This window comes from Scyliorhinus canicula, chromosome 1 (genome assembly GCF_902713615.1).
Source record: "Scyliorhinus canicula chromosome 1, sScyCan1.1, whole genome shotgun sequence".
In the NCBI taxonomy this organism is placed as follows: Eukaryota; Metazoa; Chordata; class Chondrichthyes; order Carcharhiniformes; family Scyliorhinidae; genus Scyliorhinus; species Scyliorhinus canicula.
In genome coordinates, this window is record NC_052146.1 from 101,570,674 (window position 1) to 101,590,957 (window position 20,284).

Here is a 20,284-nt window from a genome sequence, read left to right on the forward strand (position 1 = left end):
GCAAGTTCTGACGAGATCTCGCGAGACGTCGCGATCTGGACCCTCGCACAATGGGCGGGACCGAGATTGCTAAAAGAGTTTAAAAGCTCACTTAGCTATGCTGCCGCCGGATCAAACGGCCACCCAGCCTCTATCAGCCTCGCCGAGGAGACTCCAGCCAGGTGCTATTTAGCACAGGTCCCCACAAATGAGGACCAGGCAAAACGGCACTCTCTCATGTGATCGGAGGCCCCCCGATTGTCAGCCTTTGGCCAGGCTGATACCTTGGCACTGCTGGTGCCAGCCGGATATCTTGGCATTGCCATAGTGCCCAGGTGGCACTGTCAGGCTGGAAGGGTGGTGCCAGGCTAGCATTCTACCCGCGCCGGGGATCGGGCCCAAGGGTGCACTGCAGGTATGGGGTGGGGTGCAGGTGGACTTGAGAACCACCCCTAACAGGTGAGTTGGAGCTTCGGGGGGTCCAGGGATCATGTCGGGGGTGGGGTTGTCAAGAGATTGGGACACCATTTAAAAATGGCGCACCAATCTCTTCCTGTATTGAGGAGCTCCGCGGCTTCGGTGGGGCATTCCCCAGCCAGGGCTGTTAAAAAAGACAGAGTGTCATTCGATTGTGGGGTCATTTCTGGTGCTACAAGCACCAGGAATGACCCCTCGATACCTGCCCAGAAGAAACTCTGTTTTTATAACTTAAATTGCGCCCTTAGACCTTATTGAAGTGGTCTTCAATGTAATTTTCCACATCCTTCCATGTTTTCTGCCATGATACATGGGCTTGTATCATTACTGCTCTGTTTACTCTTCATCCGAGTACTGATGCCTACTTTTGGAACAATGATATGTTTCATTTTGCTTTACAAGCTGGGCCAAAGTTTCATGCAGGTTCTCTGTTGGACTCTTTGGACATTCAAAGTTCTTGGTAGACTTGGAACGGTGGATTGTACAAGTCCAATGTCCGCTGATGTGGTGAAAAGTACCCACCTAGCTGGCAGAGGAGGAAGATCATATTCAGTTTGTCTTGTTTGTTGGGAAATTCTACACCAAAGTTTCAGGTGTCAATGAGATTGATTTTCCCTCAACTTGATTTTAGTGAGGCAGGAATAACCTCAAAATGGGGTCATTGACAGAGACAAGCGATCAGCAGCCATCTTAAGATGGGCCTAACCACTTAGTGACCAGGGCGCCCACCTGATTCAGGCCCTTCTCATGTGGAAATTGTGTCCTCAGAACAAAAGTAATAGACAAAATAAGCAAAAAAAACAACCTCCCGGAGCTCTCATCCCATCACAAGTCGCAATGTGATTCAATGTTAAAACAATGCCTGTGGACCCAGTGTAACATTTCTACTCGGGACAAATGTCTATTTCATGTCAAATGTTAAAATATGAAAAATACTGATTATTATGTTGAAGGTAAAATTAAGTGAATGGTGGATATACCCAACAGTTTTTCCCTACATTAGAAGAATATTATTTTTGTTTGTGGAATAATCTTTATTCTCACAAGTAGACTTACATTAACACTGCAATGAAGTTATTGTGAAAAGGCCCTAGTCGCCATATCCCGGCTCCTGCTAGGGTACACAGAGGGAGAATTCAGAATGTCCAAATTACCTAACAGCACGTCTTTCGAGACTTGTGGGAGGAAGCCAGAGCACCCGGACGAAACCCGCGCAGACACGGGAAGAAAATGCAGACTCCACAGAGACAATGACCCAAGTGGGAATCGAACCTGGGACCCTGCCACTGTGAAGCAACAATGCTACTCACTGTGCTACCATCCCATATAAGGGAGATCTTATTACTTCTGAAATATTGTGCAGTTCTACTTTCCAAGCTTTTTTTTTGTTTTTTACTTTGGTAACCAATGAGGATTACCATAAAAATATTTAAACATTGCTTTCTTCGAACAATTTCTGATGATCACAAATCTGAGTAAGAAAGTTGTTTACTCAAGTCCTTCACCAATGCTTGAGCATTTGTAATGCAGGCTGACTCTCAGGGTGGTTTGTACTGGTGGGATATGGCCATGTCAGAAGTGCTGCTTTTTAGAGAAGATGTTAAATGAGCACCTGTTCAGGTAGATTAAAGAATCCGAAGGCACTATTTGAAGAAGAGGAGGCATGTTTCAGTCGGATTTTGCCCAATTCATCTTTGTCAATCAATACTCAAAAAAAATGATTAACTGGTCATTCATCTCATTGTCATTGTGGAATCTTGCTCTGGGCAAATTAACTTCTGCATTTGCCGATATTAATTTCAAGAACATATATACCAGAAAGGGTGCAAGCTAGGAACTATCTCCATGCTTGCCTCTACACATGGCTCTGTCCAACACTGGTCTGATCCCAAAGTGCGGGACATGTGTCCGCCTACATCACTGTGTGGGTGGTACTATATTCAGCCCCACATTAACCCTATATGTGCCAGAACCTTATATTACAATAACAATGACTAATTCAGTCATTCATTAGGTGGGAAGAATTTTGGGACGTCTTCAAAATGTGGAAGTTCCTCATGTTCATACAGTTGTGGAGGGTAGAGTGTAAATAAATGGCAGTTTAGTGAAGAACAGTTCCTCTCTTTGCCTGTTGATTAAATTTCCTTTTATTGATCCATCTGATCTTGGTTACAACGCAATATTAGGTGAAACATGAATGTTGTTGGTGGCACAGTGGCACAATGGTTTGATTCTGGCCTCAGGTGACCGTGTGGAGATTGCACTTTCCCCCCCTGTGTCTGCGTGGGTTTCCTCCAGGTGCTCCGGTTTCCTCCCACAGTCCAAAGATGTGCAGGTTAGGTGATTGGCCATGATAAATTGCTCTTAGTGTCCAAGTGATGTGCAGGTTAGGTGGGGATTCTGTGATTTTTTTTTTGTTTCTCTGAGAGCTGTTAATTATATGATACCATTATTAAATTCCCAGAATATTAGCAAAAGCCTTATTGAGATTGGGAACGAGCTTGTGTGAAGCATAAACAGCCACATAATCTATATTAGTGTCACAAGTAGGCTTACATTAAAACTGCAATGAAGTTACTGTGAAAATCCCCTAGTCACCACATGCTGGCGCCTGTTCGGGTACACTGAGGGAGAATTCAGAATGTCCAATTCACCTAACAAGCATATCTTTTAGGACTTGTGGGAGGAAACCGGAGCACCCGGAGAAAACCCATGCAGCCACGAGGAGAATGTGCAGACTCCACACAGACAGTGACCCAAGCCGGGAAGCGAACCCAGGTCCCTGGCGCTGTGAAACAACAGTGCTAACCACTGTGCTACTGTATCGTCATATATTTGATGAATCCGGTGGTCTGTTCCTGTGCTGTAACTACCATGCAATTGCAATTTAGTCATTGTCAAAAATTCTTTACATAACCCAGATTGTCTCATTTTAAAACTAAGTAGCTAATATTTCAACAAAAACCAGTGAATAGTGCCCAGGTTTTCTTCAAAAGTCATTTGACCTCTGATTATACCTTTACACAAAGAATAGTAATTGTGTTTTGCTGATAAATGTGCATTCTCATTGGCTAATTCTTTCCCCTTTCCTCATGATGACACTGAGCATCACAGCCAGATCTGGCAGTGAACACAATGCAAGCAGCAGCGTCCAGCTACTGAACAGGAAAATGAGCCCTATGTGATTCCTCCCCTCTGCATAAAGAACTATCATTATTGCCCTGGCTGAGATTAGCTAGCTCAGCACAGATCAGGAATTGAACCAGAAACTCTTGAATCAGGCTGGGAGTTGTTCCCATGAGATAAGGTTCAATTTGAACCATTACCATTTCTAATCATATTGCCCCCCTAACATTGTGACAAGTATCTTAATGCATTGTGATCGCTTTGTTCCCTGGTTCAACCACAATTCTACGCTGAGTCAAAGGATCACAGCAAGGCTCACTTGTCATTGAAACTTTGGGTTAAGGAACAGGAATTGTCACCCACAAGTTCTGCTTTCTAAAGAGTGAATTGCAACAGCAACTATTCACTTCCTCTGAAAATGATAGCTACATTAACTATATTACTACCCAGTCCAGAAATTGTACAAATATCGTCATGGAAATAAAATGTTTAATTGGGCTGGTCAGCTTAGAAAAATTTTAGCTTATCAAACACCAGCACACACTTTACAAAGCAACATACATGCCTTAACTACAATGTTTAAAATCATTCTATTTAAAATGATAATTGCTGAAAAAAGACACATGGTGTTGAAGCTTTTCATCTCAAACTCATCAAGACGGATATGCAAGAATGCCAGTTGTAAAGAGAACAACAATTTGTACTGCATGAGAGGAAAGTGCTGATTGATTGTTAAGTGAACAATTCCTGTACTAATAGTGGTGCCTTTTCAACTACACAATAGTTTGGCGGAACGCTATTCCCTCGTTGATTCCCCATCCCAATGCCTTGACCAATTAGAGTTGAACTGCCTGGTTTGAATTTAAACAAAGTTTGGCAATTAATTTTCCCTGGTGCATTTCCTAAGGTAATGCCTCCACCAATCAGAGTCCACTTGCCAATCAATTGGTCCTCTCTTCTCATGCAGTATAAATTATTGTTCCCTTTACAATTAGTAATTTTGTGAATCTACCCTGATGAGTGCAAGATGAAAAGCTTCAACAGCAAGTCTCTTTTTTCAACAATTCTCAGGGTCTGTACTACCAAACAACTATTTCTATTTAAAATGTTACATGCATGATTTTGCTTCTATGTTGTCCTTCTCTCAACCACCTCACTTCTGTCCTGTTTTTGAACGTTTGTGTTTTCTGCTACAAACGTATCCTGCAGAATTTTAACACTATTTGATATCCTTTGTCTAATTCAGTATGCAGTGAGAATGGAGAACTATGCAGTTCCCATAACTTGATCTTCCACATTTTGCTGTACATTTGGCAGATTTTCAAGGGACATTGTGAAATAGTTTCAGTGAAAGGTCCTTTGCGAGGATAAAAATAATGGTCAAAATGCACACAGGCAGGAAATGTTTAAATTCCTTAAATACTATCTTCTAATGGAATGGTTCTCAAACTTGTTTGGTTGAAGGACCCGTTTTCAAGTGAATTAACAAGCACAAGCCCTCCAACCCCAAACTAAATTTGGCAGGTGACTGGTGTGATGCTTTTAGCTGAGTCCATCTCATGATACTTGGGCAAAGCTCCATTGCCAAGGCATCGTACTTTGAATGTTTTGAACAGTTACTCTCTCAAACATCACTGATCTTCCTTTCTTACTGAGTGCTGTTTATCTCCCACAGGATCAGTCTATGAAATATCAGGAAATGAATGCTGCTTGTCAACAGGAGATCTCATTAAAATAATACACGTTGAGCTGCAGAAGATTGTCTGTGAAAATATGGACAATGAAAGCAAATTTGACCTCTCACTAAACTATTCAGGTACTTTGTCCTTCTTGAGAGGACACCATTGCTGTTCCAGCTCATTATTTTGTCGTTATCGCTGTTCAATATTTGTGATTTCTACTTGAATTTTTCAGTGAGGCTATATTTTGGTTTTTATAAACATTAAACTGGAATGTATCTTGAGTTTCCCAAATTTTGTAAATATTGAATTGCTCCTGCATTGGCTATGCAGGCTGCCTTATAAAAGATTGAAACACTTTGAATATTGTCCTGCCTGAGCATTAGGTCATGTATCGAACAATTCCAACATTGAAAATCTACTTTTTCACAGAGCGGGTTATCTCTTCAATAACAGTTGCTAATGAAGCAGTGTTAGGCATCGTTTAACATAGAATTAGATCAATATTTGAAGAGGAAAAATATAGAAGGATTCAGGGAAAAGAGCTTCAGCCAACTCAATGTCCATCTTCTACGCTGTTAATCTTTATGATTGTATGACTCAACAGAGTAACAATCCCAACATAAATTATGCTCTTGTCTCTCTGATTACAAATAATGCATTATCTCCAGATAATGGATGCCCGTGTGTTACTCCCGTTAAGAACTAGATTTAAAACCAAACCTCAATTACATTTAGGATCCTGGTAAAAGAAAGGAAATAACAGGAAATACTTCTTCGCAGCAATGCTTAGTATACAGTGTACCTGGCTGCAGTGTATTCACCAGAAGTCATGTAGCTTCAACTCATTCCCAGCTGGCCATGTCACAGCCTTGGTTGCTGTCATGGAGCTGGCTTGTTCATAGTCAGTGAGTAGAGTCTCAAGGCAAGAGGGACGCAATTCAGGAAGTTTCTGTTGCAGCTATTCATTGCCACCTCGAGTTTCTCCAAATCACAAACCATCCTGACTTGGAAATATATTGGCCTTCCTTCATGGTCATAGGGGTAAAATCTCAGCGATTTCTACCTAACGCACTGTGGGGAGTACCTTCACCATACACACTGCATCAATTCAATGCAGTGACTCACCGCCTTCTCTTCAAGGGCAAAGAGCTAAGAGATGGGCAATAAATGCTGGCCTTGCCAGCAATGCCCCACATCCTGTGAATGAAAATAAAAATGTATACAGCACCTTTAACAGTGAGCAGGAAAATTTGATACGAAGATCTGTTCATGCCGGCAGGATATTCGAATCCATCGACAGCACACCCTCACCGCAGGTTTCCCAGCGGCTTGCATTGGATTCAGTAGGATTCAATAGGATTCAACAGGGCAGCACGGTAACATTGTGGTTAGCACAATCGCTTCACAGCTCCAGGGTCCCAGGTTCGATTCCGGCTTGGGTCACTGTCTGTGCGGAGTCTACACATCCTCCCCGTGTCTGCGTGGGTTTCCTCCGGGTGCTCCGGTTTCCTCCCACAGTCCAAAGATGTGCGGGTTAGGTGTATTGGCCATGATAAATTGCCCTTAGTGTCCAAAATTGCCCTTAGTGTTGGGTGGGGTTACTGAGTTATGGGGATAGGGTGGAGGTGTTGACCTTGGGTAGGGTGCTCTTTCCAAGAGCCGGTGCAGACTCGATGGGCCGAATGGCCTCCTTCTGCACTGTAAATTCTATGTATGTAAAGTTCCATTGACAGCAGTGGGACCATAAGATCCACTGCTGAGAAACACACCATGGGGAGGCAGACAGTCTCGTCCACTGTTTCAAAGAAGAGAGATTAGGACAAGTAATCAAAAAAGTGCATATTAATGAGCTTCTTAAAAGAAAGATAGAGAAGTGGCAAGGAGTTTGGGAAGGAAATTCCAGTGCTTAGAGTGCTGAACATAGAACCAGGGAAGAAGGAATTTGGGGATGTACAAGAGGCCGGAATTGGAGGAACTCATCCTTGGAGAATTGTGGGGCTGGAGAAAGTTGCCAATATTGTTTTCTGTTTCTTCTCTTCACAGTTGCTGCCTGGCTTGCTCTGTATTTCCAGCATTTGTTTACATTTATTTGTATTGCAACTTCTCCCTCACTGCTCCAAACCACTGACTGATAATGTAACTGAAAACTTCTTATTGTTACTTTGATTTCATAATAATCATAATAATAATCTTTATTATTTTCACAAGTGGGCCTAGATTAACACTACAATGAAGTTACTGTGAAAAGCCCCTCGTTGCCACATTCCGGTGCCTGTTCGGGTACACAGAGGGAGAATTCAGAATGTCCAATTCACCTAACAGCACGTCTTTCGGGACTTGTGGGAGGAAACCGGAGCACCCGGAGGAAACCCACGCAGGCACAGGGAGAACATGCAGACTCCACACAGACAGTGACCCAAGCCGGGAATCGAACCTGGGACCATGGAGCTGTGAAGCAGCAGTGCTAATCACTGTGCAACCTATTTCATATTTCTATTGAGACCTTTTAGCTCAGTTCATAGAATCATAGAATCCCTTCGCCCATTGTGTCTGCACCGACCCTTGAACAAGCTCTCTGCCCATATCCACTCACCCAACCCCCCTCCCTTCCCCTGTAACACCATAACCTGACCTGCACATCCCTGGACACTGAGGGGCAATTTAGCATGGCCAATCCACCTAACCCATACAGCTTTGGACTGTGAGAGGAAACCGGAGCATCCGGAGGAAATCCACGCAGACACAGGGAGAATGAACAAACTCCACACAGACAGTGACTCAAGCCAGAATTGAACCTAGGTCCCTGGGGCTGTGAGGCAGCAGTGCTAACCACTGTGTCATCATTCCACCCGTTTATTTCTTATTCTTAACTGACCTTTGCTTGTCATATGTTTCCCTGTTTTTTGTTTCCCTTTTTGGCCTCAGCATCTTTTTGCAAAATATTGGTTTGTGCTTTTGCTTCAAAATGACCTAAAAAATTTCAGTTTTATTCTTGTTCTTCATTTCAAACGTGGCTTGTCAGTAAAGTCTCCTCAAGAGATGTGGAGCGGGATTCTCCGATTCTGAGACTAAGTGTTGACGCCAACGCAGAACTCATGGACTTTCACGACAGAAAAATTGGTGCCATACATGGACCAATTCCACTATTATTAAGGGGCTACCACTGGTGCCACATGGAACACAAATGATTCCAATGAAAAACGGAGCGGGATTCGCCACGTCCTTGATTGACACGCAGGAGGCTGACAAGCTGCAGCCACACATACACATTACACTCCCCACACACACTTATCTCAGTTGAAAAGATGGCACTGGCGTTGCTGGAGTGCGCCCATACAGCTGATGGATTGGCTGGGGCCAGGGGGTGCCCTGGGGGGACCGCTATACGACCCGTAGCACTAAGTTCAAAGTGGGTTGTTAGCTATGTGCGCAGTTGGATGGCTGCCTTGCCGGCTGCGGCAATGGTGTTCCGTGCCCATCCACCCCATCCCCACAGCCCACCTGCACCTCCCCCTGGCCTTGGCAGAAACCCCCTGGCCAGTGGCACAACTGTCAGAAAACTATGGCAATGTAGGACACTTTCCGTACCCTCTCTCCATCAGCAGCTACCACGCCGGTTTCACGATTCTTAAAAGCACAAGGGAACCACGCCATCGTGAACTCGAACCATCGGAGGTGGAGAATTGTGGAGGCCCCAGAGAATACTGGGTTAGGCACCCTAATGATATCCATTGTCCATTGTACGTAAATTCTGGAATGCATTGACACTGCTGTTGAGGTGCTGAGCATTATGATTTGGCGTCAAATCAGCACCTGCTGCGATTTCGGTGTCGGAACTGATTCTCCGCCCAATCGCCTTTCCCAATTTCGACGTCGGCTAACAGAGAGTCTCGCCTATGGTTTTTCATTAATTGTCTGTTGAAAATATCTTTGCCTTGCGTGCTGTTCTCTCTGGTCCCTATCTTGTTCTAGTTTCACTTTGTATTTTGAGATTTTGGTCAGACTATTCCTGTTTGGTTTTGTATCGGCCAATTCTGATTTTTGGTTTTGCAACTTAATATTTATAGAATCACAGAAACAGGACATTCTGCCCAACAGATCTGTACTGGTATTTATACCTCAGTTGAGTCACCTCCCTCACACTTTCCTCTTAATCTATCAACATACATTACTATCTCTCTCAAATGATTGGTAACTTTCCCTTAAATGCATCTATGCTATTTTCCTTAGCCACTCCCAGTGGTAGCGAGTTCTTCGTTCTCATCACTCCCTAAGTAAAGAGGTTTATTTTTTGTTCCCAATTAGATGTTTTGGTGACTATGTTATATTGATGGCCTTTAGTTTTCCTCTTCATTCTCTCTGCATCTACACAAATCAAACTTTTCATAATTTTAAAGACGTCATACTTTCCAATTTTCTTCCCACACCCAGTGGCGCGCAAAGGCAGCCTTTTGTCTGTTTCCATAGCTATTCATTCCTGGAACGGGTTGCTTACTGTCGCCTTGAGGGGTGCAGCTCCACATCAACCATGGTTGACCAGGAGTCTCTCCCATTCTTGCCACCAGCCATTGGCATGTTTGGAAGGACTTGCATGTTGACACTCAACCTGTTTGACCACATTATGAATGCACCTTCCTTTGCCATCAAGTCCTGGAGTGGGACTTGAACCCTGAGATTGTGGCAGAGAGGCAGATACACTATCCACTGTGTCACAAGACCTCCATGGTCAACCTTTAGCCTTCTCTTTTCAAGAGAAAAGGGACTTGGCTGGTCAATCCTTTCCTAACATGAGACTTGATTGTCATGTTCGACCCAGACCCTCATTGTTCTGAAGTTAACAACTGCAGTTAGACAAGGTACTCATGAACTGGCAGTGAATCGGCAACCGTGCTCATGTTGATACATTTGATGGGGAACATTGGAGCAGTAAACAGTGTCCAAATCAGGAAATCTTTCATTTTCAAAAGAGTTCACAATGGTGAGAATGTCTTTTGAATGCCATAGAAAATCTATAGAATCCCGACAATGCTGGTTTAGCTCACTGGGCTAAATCGCTGGCTTTTTAAGCAGACCAAGCAGGCCTGCAGCACGGTTCGATTCTCGTACCAGCCTCCCCGGACAGGCGCCGGAATGTGGAGACTCGGGCCTTTTCACAGTAACTTCATTGAAGCCTACTCGTGACAATAAGCGATTTTCATTTCATTTAATTTCAATGTAGAAGGAGGCCATTTGGCCCATCAAGTCTACATGGACTCTCTGAATGAGCCCCCTCCCTGGGCCCACTACCACACCAAATCACTGTAATCCTGCCTAACCTGCACATCTTTGGATACTAAGGGGTAATTTGGCATGGCCAACCTACCTAACGTGAACATCTTTCGACTGTGGGAGGAAACCGGAGCACCCGGGGGAAACCCACGCAGACATGAGGAGAACGGACAAACTCCACACAGTCACCCGAGGCTGGACTTGAACCCAGAACCCTGGGGCTGTCAGGCAGCAGTGCTAATCACTGTGCCACCGTGCCACCCTTTCCTTTTTTGATTGATGAGAGGCTATTTTATATTTATTACTTCTAGTTACAGATTCCCCACTAGTAGTTCCATTCTTCAGTTCTCTCTACACTTTAAAAGTTTTTTTTCCTTTCATTCACTTCATTTCTTCCTATTTAATCAGTATCATTTACCTATTGATCTTCTTATTAATAGCGAATCCCTTCTGTTTACAACACTTTACAACACTTTACAACTTTGTCATCCCACCACTTCTTCAACCCTAGACCCCATTCTCTGAAGTACTGTTTATCCCTCCAGGAGCAGCAACTTAGAACGGATATTGACCTTGGAAAGGGTGCAGCACGGAGTCACGAGAAATTAGCAGGACTCCAAAGGTTAAATTAATAATAATATTAATAATAATAATCTTTAATTATAATGTAAGTAGACTTACATTAACACTGCAATTAAGTTACTGCGAAAAGCCTCTAGTCGCTATATTCTGGCGCCTGTTCGGGTACACAGAGGGGGAATTCAGAATATCCAATTTACCTAACAGCACGTCTTTCAGGACTTGTGGGAGGAAACTGGAGCACCGGGAGGAAACCCATGCAGACATGGACATAACATGCAGACTCCGCACAGACAGTGACCCAAGCCACAAATCAAACCCGGGTCCCTGGCGCTGTGAAGCAACAGTGCTCCCTATTGTGCTGCCCTATGAGAAGAGGTCATATGTCCGGCGGGGGTGGTGGTCTACAAAGTCAGTCTGTCCGGTGGTCGAACTGTCCGCTGTGATCTGCGGAGCACCGGGGTTGCAGCCTCTTGCGGTGGCTGGATGGGTGTTTTGTGCTGGGGTACAATGGCGGACTCCAGGGAGGGTTGTGTCCGAGCTTCATACTCTCCTGGTTTGACCAGGGACTGGGGGCGCTGGGGACTGGCCGGCGCGGGTGCACGGAACTAGTGGAGCGAGCTCGTGGGCTCGGGAGCGCGAGGGGGCGGCAGCATGGGGTGTAGGGTGAGGGGTCCTTCTGTGGGGGTAGAGGGGGCGCTGGATCCGGCGGGTGCCAGATCCCGGAGGGATACTGTGTCCTGGCGGCCGTCCGGGAACTCGACAAAGGCATACTGGGGGTTGGAGTGGAGCAGGCGCACCTTCTCAACAAGGGGGTCGGTTTTGTGTGCCCTGATGTGTTTCCTCAGGTGTACCGGGCCCGGTGTCCTCAGCCATGGTGGAAGTGAGACCCCCGTGGTAGTGCCCCTGGAAAAAATGAAGAGCCTCTCGTGAGGGGTCTGATTGGTCGCTGTGCATAGGAGGGACCTAATAGCGTGGAGCACGTCTGGGAGGACTTCCTGCCACTGGGAGACTTGGAGCTTTCTAGACCGGAGGGTCAGTAGGACGGTCTTCCAGACCGTCGCGTTCTCCCTCTCCACCTGCCCGTTCCCCCTGGGGTTGTAGCTGGTAGTCCTGCTCGAGGCAATGCCCTTGTCGAGCAGGTACTGACGCAGCTCGTCGCTCATGAAGGACGAACCCCGGTTGCTGTGTACGTAGCTGGGGAAACCAAACAGGGTGAAGATACTATGCAGGGCCCTAATGACTGTGTGGGAGGTCATGTCGGGGCACGGGATAACAAATGGGAAATGGGAGAACTCATCTACGACGTTTAGAAAGTAAACGTTCTTGATAGTTGAGGGGAATGGCCCTTTGAAATCAATCGCGAGGCGTTCAAAGGGCCTAGAAGCCTTGACCAGGTGGGCCCTGTCTGGTCTATAGAAGTGCGGTTTGCACTCTGCACAGATCGGGCAGTCCCTGGTGACCGCTTTTACCTCCTCGTTGGAGAAAGGCAGGTTTCGGGCCCTGATGTAGTGGGCGAGCCGGGTGACCCCTGGGTGGCAGAGGTCGAAGTGGATGACTTTCAGTCGGTCAATCTGCGCACTGGCGCATGTCCCGCGGGATAGGGCATCCGGAGGCTCGTTGAGCTTCCCGGGTCGATATTTAATATCGTAGCTATAGGTGGAGAGTTCGATCCTCCACCGAAGAATTTTATCATTTTTTATTTTGCCCCTTTGCAAGTTATCAAACATAAAGGCAACCGATCGTTGGTCGGTGATGAGGGTGAACCTCCTACCTGCAAGGTAGTGCCTCCAGTAACGAATAGCCTCCACAATGGCTTGTGCTTCTTTCTCGACTGAGGAGTGTCGGAGTTCTGAAGCGGAGAGGGTACGGGAGAAAAATGCAACTGGCCTTCCTGCCTGATTTAAAATGGCTGCTAGAGCTACCTCTGAGGCGTCGCTCTCTACCTGAAATGGAGTGGATTCATCCATCGCCCGCATGACCGCTTTAGCGATGTCCTCCTTGATGTAGTTGAAGGCCTGGCGTGCCTCAGCTGACAGGGGAAATGGTGTGGCCTTAAAGAGTGGGCGGGCTTTGTCCGCATATTGAGGGACCCACTGGGCGTAGTAGGAGAAGAAGCCCAAGAACCGTTTGAGGGCCTTGGGACAATGGGGGAGGGGGAGTTCTAAGAGGGGGCGCATACGGTCCGGGTCTGGGCCCAGGACTCCGTTTTCCACGACATAGCCGAGGATGGCCAGTCTGTTTGTGCGGAAAACGCATTTCTCTTTGTTGAAAGGCGATGTTTAGTTTCTGTGCCGTCTGGAAAAAACGGTGGAGGTTGAAGTCGTGGTCCTGCTGGTCATAGTTGCAGATGGTGACATTGTCCAAGTAAGGAAACGTGGTCCGCAGCCCGTACTGGTCCACCATTCGGTCCATTGCTCGTTGGAACACCGTGACCCCATTAGTGACGCCGAAGGGGACCCGGGGGAAATGGAAGAGGCGGCCATCGGCCTCGAATGCCGTGTAGTGGCGGTCCTCCGGGCGGATTGGGAGCTGGTGGTATGCAGACTTCAGATCCACCGTGGAAAAGAGCCGATACTGGGCGATCTGATTTACCACATCTGCAATCCTGGGAAGGGGATACGCGTCAAGGAGCGTAAATTTATTTATGGTCTGACTATAGTCGACAACCATGCGGAATTTTTCCCCGGTCTTAACGACCACCACCTGAGCTCTCCAAGGACTATTGTTGGCTTCTATAATCCCCTTCGGGCCTCTGATCTGATAAACACCCTATCCTGCAGGCTATACCGCCTGCTACGAGTGGCTATGGGTTCACAGTCCTTTGTGAGATTGGCGAAGAGAGGAGGGGGGGGAGATTCGCAGCGTAGCGAGGCTGCAGATAGTGAGTGGGGACAGGGGCCCGTCGAAGCTGAGGGTGAGGCTCTTAAGATTACATTGAAAATCTAGGCCTAATAAGAGTGGCGCGCAGAGTTCGGGCAAGACGTAAAGTTGAAATTTTGCATAGCTAGCACCTCGGATTGTGAGTGTCGCGGCGGTGCGCCCCTGGATCTGGACAGAGTGAGAGCCTGAAGCGAGAGAGATAGTTTGCCGCACGGGGAAAACGGGGAGCGAACAGCATCTTACCAGATCTGGGTGTATGAAGCTCTCAGTACTCCCGGAGTCGAAAAGGCATGGCGTGCTGTACCCGTTGATATGGACCTCTGCCATCGAGTTTCGCAGATGCTTCGGGCGCGATTGGTCCAGGGTGACCGCGCTGAGTTGTGGGTAGTCGGTGGCTCGATCAGCTGTGCTGGAGTGGCCCCGTGATGACTGCCCTCTGTGTTCGTAGTCGTACTCTTCCGATGAGTTGTCCGAGTGTGGAGATCAGGTCGGGCCCGTGGATCGCACGTGGCGGGCGGCGAGGAAGATGGCGTCCAAGATGGCGGCCCCCATGAGTCGCATGTGGCCGGCCGCGTGGTGGAGGTTTTCCAAGATGGCGGCCCCCGTGGATCGCATGTGGCAGGAGGGGGTGGGGTTGGCGCATAGGCCGCAGCGTTTCGGGCCCCGCGGGCCTGCGGGTGTGGGGAGCGATTACTTTGTGCTGCTGGAGAGTTGGAAGCTGGGGCCCTCTTTGCGAGGCACACTCTCGCGTAGTGGCCTTTCCGCCCACAGCTGCTACAGGTCGCGTTGCGGGCTGGGCAGTGCTGCCACGGGTGCTGATTCTGGCCGCAGCATGGAGCAGCATAGTGGCTGGCTGAGGCAGCATGGTGGCTGGCTGGTACAGCATGGTGGCTGGCTGGAGCAGCATAGTGGCTGGCTGGAGCAGCATGGTGGCTGGCTGGAGCAGCATGGTGGCTGGCTGAGGCAGCATGGTGGCTGGCTGAGGCAGCATGGTGGCTGGCTGGAGCAGCATAATGGCTGGCTGGAGCAGCATGGTGGCTGGCTGGGGCAGCATGGTGGCTGGCTGAGGCAGCATGGTGGCTGGCTGAGGCAGCATGGTGGCTGGCTGGAGCAGCATAATGGCTGGCTGGAGCAGCATGGTGGCTGGCTGGGGCAGCATGGTGGCTGGCTGAGGCAGCATGGTGGCTGGCTGGAGCAGCATGGTGGCTGGCTGGAGCAGCATAGTGGCTGGCTGGAGCAGCATAATGGCTGGCTGGGGCAACATAGTGGCTGGATGGGGCAGCATGGTGGCTGGCTGGAGCAGCATGGTGGCTGGCTGGAGCAGCATAGTGGCTGGCTGGAGCAGCACAATGGCTGGCTGGGGCAGCATGGTGGCTGGCTGGAGCAGCATAATGGCTGGCTGGGGCAGCATGGTGGCTGGCTGGGGCAGCATGGTGGCTGGCTGGGGCAGCATGGTGGCTGGCTGGGGCAGCATGGTGGCTGGCTGGAGCAGCATGGTGGCTGGCTGGAGCAGCATGGTGGCTGGCTGGAGCAGCATAATGGCTGGCTGGGGCAGCATGGTGGCTGGCTGGAGCAGCATAATGGCTGGCTGGGGCAGCATGGTGGCTGGCTGGAGCAGCATGGTGGCTGGCTGGGGCAGCATGGTGGCTGGCTGGGGCAGCATGGTGGCTGGCTGGGGCAGCATGGTGGCTGGCTGGGGCAGCATGGTGGCTGGCTGGAGCAGCATGGTGGCTGGCTGGGGCAGCATAATGGCTGGCTGGGGCAGCATGGTGGCTGGCTGGGGCAGCATGGTGGCTGGCTGGGGCAGCATGGTGGCTGGCTGGGGCAGCATAATGGCTGGCTGGGGCAACATAGTGGCTGGCTGGGGCAACATAGTGGCTGGCTGGGGCAGCATGGTGGCTGGCTGGAGCAGCATGGTGGCTGGCTGGGGCAGCATAATGGCTGGCTGGGGCAGCATGGTGGCTGGCTGGGGCAGCATGGTGGCTGGCTGGGGCAGCATGGTGGCTGGCTGGAGCAGCATGGTGGCTGGCTGGGGAAGCATGGTGGCTGGCTGGGGCAGCATGGTGGCTGGCTGGGGCAGCATGGTGGCTGGCTGGGGCAGCATAATGGCTGGCTGGGGCAACATAGTGGCTGGCTGGGGCAACATAGTGGCTGGCTGGGGCAGCATGGTGGCTGGCTGGGGCAGCATAATGGCTGGCTGGGGCAGCATAATGGCTGGCTGGGGCAACATAGTGGCTGGCTGGGGCAGCATGGTGGCTGGCTGGGGCAGCATGGTGGCTGGCTGGAGCAGCATGGTGGCTGGCTGGGGCAGCATGGTGGCTGGCTGGGGCAGCATGGTGGCTGGCTGGAGCAGCATGGTGGCTGGCTGGAGCAGCATGGTGGCTGGCTGGAGCAGCATAATGGCTGGCTGGGGCAGCATGGTGGCTGGCTGGGGCAGCATGGTGGCTGGCTGGGGCAGCATGGTGGCTGGCTGGAGCAGCATGGTGGCTGGCTGGAGCAGCATGGTGGCTGGCTGGAGCAGCATAATGGCTGGCTGGAGCAGCATGGTGGCTGGCTGGGGCAGCATGGTGGCTGGCTGGGGCAGCATGGTGGCTGGCTGGGGCAGCATGGTGGCTGGCTGGGGCAGCATAATGGCTGGCTGGGGCAACATAGTGGCTGGCTGGGGCAACATAGTGGCTGGCTGGGGCAGCATGGTGGCTGGCTGGGGCAGCATAATGGCTGGCTGGGGCAGCATAATGGCTGGCTGGGGCAACATAGTGGCTGGCTGGGGCAGCATGGTGGCTGGCTGGGGCAGCATGGTGGCTGGCTGGAGCAGCATAATGGCTGGCTGGGGCAGCATGGTGGCTGGCTGGGGCAGCATGGTGGCTGGCTGGGGCAACATAGTGGCTGGCTGGGGCAGCATGGTGGCTGGCTGGGGCAGCATGGTGGCTGGCTGGAGCAGCATAATGGCTGGCTGGGGCAGCATGGTGGCTGGCTGGGGCAGCATGGTGGCTGGCTGGAGCAGCATAGTGGCTGGCTGGAGCAGCATGGTGGCTGGCTGGAGCAGCATGGTGGCTGTCTGGGGCAGCATGGTGGCTGGCTGGGGCAGCATGGTGGCTGGCTGGAGCAGCATGGTGGCTGGCTGGAGCAGCATGGTGGCTGGCTGGGGCAGCATGGTGGCTGGCTGGAGCAGCATGGTGGCTGGCTGGAGCAGCATGGTGGCTGGCTGGGGCAGCATAATGGCTGGCTGGAGCAGCATGGTGGCTGGCTGGAGCAGCATGGTGGCTGGCTGGGGCAGCATGGTGGCTGGCTGGGGCAGCATGGTGGCTGGCTGGAGCAGCATTGTGGCTGGATGGGGCAGCATGGTGGCTGGCTGGAGCAGCATAATGGCTGGCTGGAGCAGCATGGTGGCTGGCTGGGGCAGCATGGTGGCTGGCTGGAGCAGCATAGTGGCTGGCTGGAGCAGCATGGTGGCTGGCTGGGGCAGCATGGTGGCTGGCTGGGGCAGCATGGTGGCTGGCTGGAGCAGCATGGTGGCTGGCTGGAGCAGCATGGTGGCTGGCTGGAGCAGCATGGTGGCTGGCTGGAGCAGCATAGTGGCTGGCTGGAGCAGCATAATGGCTAGCTGGGGCAGCATAATGGCTGGCTGGGGCAGCATGGTGGCTGGGCGGCCGCATGGCACAGGCCTGGGAGAGTCTCTGGTTGGGGGCCCATGATTGGGTCGCGGGGTCCGCGGGGAACGAGGTGAGGCTGCGGAAAGAGACCTCCACCGTGGTAGCAATTTCCGCAGTTGTTTCTAAGTCTTGGGCCCCTTTTCCCAGCAGTCTTTGGCGCACATAATTAGACCCGAGGCCCGCTACAAAAACGCCGCGCAAGTTCTCTGTGTTCAGCTGCGGTAACCGCTTGATAGTTACAGTCATTTGATAAATTATTGAGCTCTCTTAGAAATTCGGCGCTTGATTCTGTAGGCCGCTGGTGGCGAGTCGTGAACACATGGCGTGCGTAAACTTCGTTAATGGGCCTTACATACTTCTTATTGAGTATCACTAGCGCTGCAGTATATGAACCGGCCGAGTTTAGTTGCGTAGAGATTCTGTGGCTCATCCTCGCGTGCAGTAGACTTAACCTCTGTTCCTCTGTTGTTTCGGCTGTGCTCACTTCTGCCAGGTAGGCCTTAAAGCACCGCAGCCAGTGGGAGAAGATTTCTTTTGCCTCTGCATCCTGTGGATCAAGTTCTAGGCGTCCAGGCTTGAGGGCTGATTCCATGATCGATCCTGACTGTTCTTAAGTAGATTAAATTGATGGAACCATCAATTCACGAGACACGTGCTTTCAGATATGAACAGTGGTTTTAATCTACTTACTTCAGAGCCAGCCTGTTACCCGTTGAACTCTCGATGAACTCAGGCTGGCTCTGGACACGGTTATTTATACAGCAGTCTAGGGGGAGGAGTCGTGGGCGGAGCCAAGGGTGGAGCCCTGTACAAACCCCTGAGCATTCCCAGAGCTACTCCCCCTAGTGGTCGGATAACGCTACTGCGCTTACAATAGTATTGGTAAATACAGTGTGAATTACTAAGTGACATTCACTACACCACTTTAAAATCAGAGCCAGACCATTCGTGAGAGAAGTTCGGAATTATTTCTTCTTGCAAAGGTTTTGTGGGCTGTCTCCCACAAAAAGCTGTAGATGAATGCCCAGTTAATAATTCTCATTCTGAGATTTTTTTAAAAATATATTTTTATTCCCTCCTTTTTCACATTTTCTCCCGAATTTACACTCGCCAACAACAAACAATAATCGGCAACAAATATGTCAAACCCCATAACAATAACAACAATCCCATCCTCCCACCAACCCCAAACATCAGCCCACAGGTTTACATAAACAAATGACAAAAAGGAATCAGGGATTACCCATAGTCATCCTTAATATACACAGCCCCCTTCCCCCCAAACCTCCCACCCCTCCCCCCCCCCCCCCCAACTAATGTTCGATGTTATCCAGTTCTTGAAAGTGCATAATAAATAGTGCCCATGACTTGTAGAACCCCTCCAAGCTTCCCCTCAGTTCGAACTTAACCTTCTCAAGGGTCAAGTATTCCAACAGGTCCCCCCGCCATGCCAGGGCACAGGGTGGAGAGGCTGCTCTCCAACCCAGCAGGATCCGCCTTCGGGCGATCAACAAGGCAAAGCCTACAACATCTGCCTCCGCACCCGTTTCCAACCCTGGCTGGTCCGACACCCCGAATATGGCCTCCCGGGGACCCGGGTCCAGTTTCACGTGCACCACCTTGGAAATTACCGTAAAAACCTCCTTCCAGTACTCCCCTAGCTTTAGACAAGACCAAAACATATGAATGTGATTGGCGTCCCCCCCACTCCCCCCCCCCCCCCCCCCGCAACGCTCACACACATCTTCTACTCCTTCAAAAAATCGGCTCATCCTCGCCCTCATGAGGTGCGCTCTATATACCACGTTCAGCTGTATCAGCCACAACCTCGCATATTACGTGGAGGCATTCACTCTCCGGAGCACCTCACACCAGACCCCCTCCTCTATAACCTCTCCCAGCTCTTCCTCCCACTTTGCTTTGATCCCTTCTCCTCTTCCAAAATAGCTCCGTACACCGCTGACACTGCCCCTTCTCCAGTCCCCTTGTTGTCAACACCTCCTCCAGCAATGTGGAGGCCGGTTCCTCCGTGAAGCTCTGTATCTCCTTCCTGGCAAAATCCCGAACCTGCATGTACCTAATCACTTCTCCCTGCTCCAGCCCATACTTCGCTTCCAGCTCCCTCAATCCTGCAAACCGACCCCGAAGAAACAAATCTTTTAGCGTCTTAATCCCCTTCTCTTCCCATTTCCGAAAATTTCCATCCCACCTCCCTGGCTCAAATAGATTTTTGTTCACCAAGGTTATAGAGGAATACGGAGCTTAACAGTTAAAATGAGTTTATTTCCAAATCAGCCATGATCTCATTGAATAGATTTAGGGGCTGAATGGTTCATTCGTCTTCCTATCTTCCGGCGTTAACAGCAGCTTCTCTTGTACAAATATGGGATTAGTGCATTTATACTTATAGGGTGCGATTCTCCGGACACGTTGTCCCCAAGGGAGAGCGCAACGTGGCCGGAGAGACACGGGAAAGCCCTCCAGCGAGCCTCCTGACTTGCTCTGCGTCTTGTGAGAGTCTCCGGAGTCCTGCGAGAAGTTGGAGTCAGAACTCTTCCCTAAATGGGTGGAACCAAATGACGCTTGTGGAAGTAGGTCTTAAACCAACTTCCGACCTAACTGCGCTGAATCCACTAG

At 50.0% G+C, this 20,284-nt stretch overlaps 1 protein-coding gene across 2 annotated transcripts in view; it reads left to right on the forward strand.

Moving 5' to 3' along the window:
• Positions 1–20,284, forward strand: part of themis2 (thymocyte selection associated family member 2) — a 257,043-nt gene that overhangs the window by 7,132 nt on the left and 229,627 nt on the right. Inside the window, exons 1-2 of one of the 2 annotated variants that reach the window (XM_038796397.1) lie at positions 20–438; positions 5,258–5,398. In XM_038796397.1, the coding sequence (XP_038652325.1) occupies positions 5,356–5,398 (43 nt within the window). In that variant the 5' untranslated portion in view covers positions 20–438; positions 5,258–5,355. Of the gene's footprint in view, positions 1–19; positions 439–5,257; positions 5,399–20,284 lie in introns of those variants that run through there. The other variant, XM_038796389.1, reaches the window with a different exon arrangement.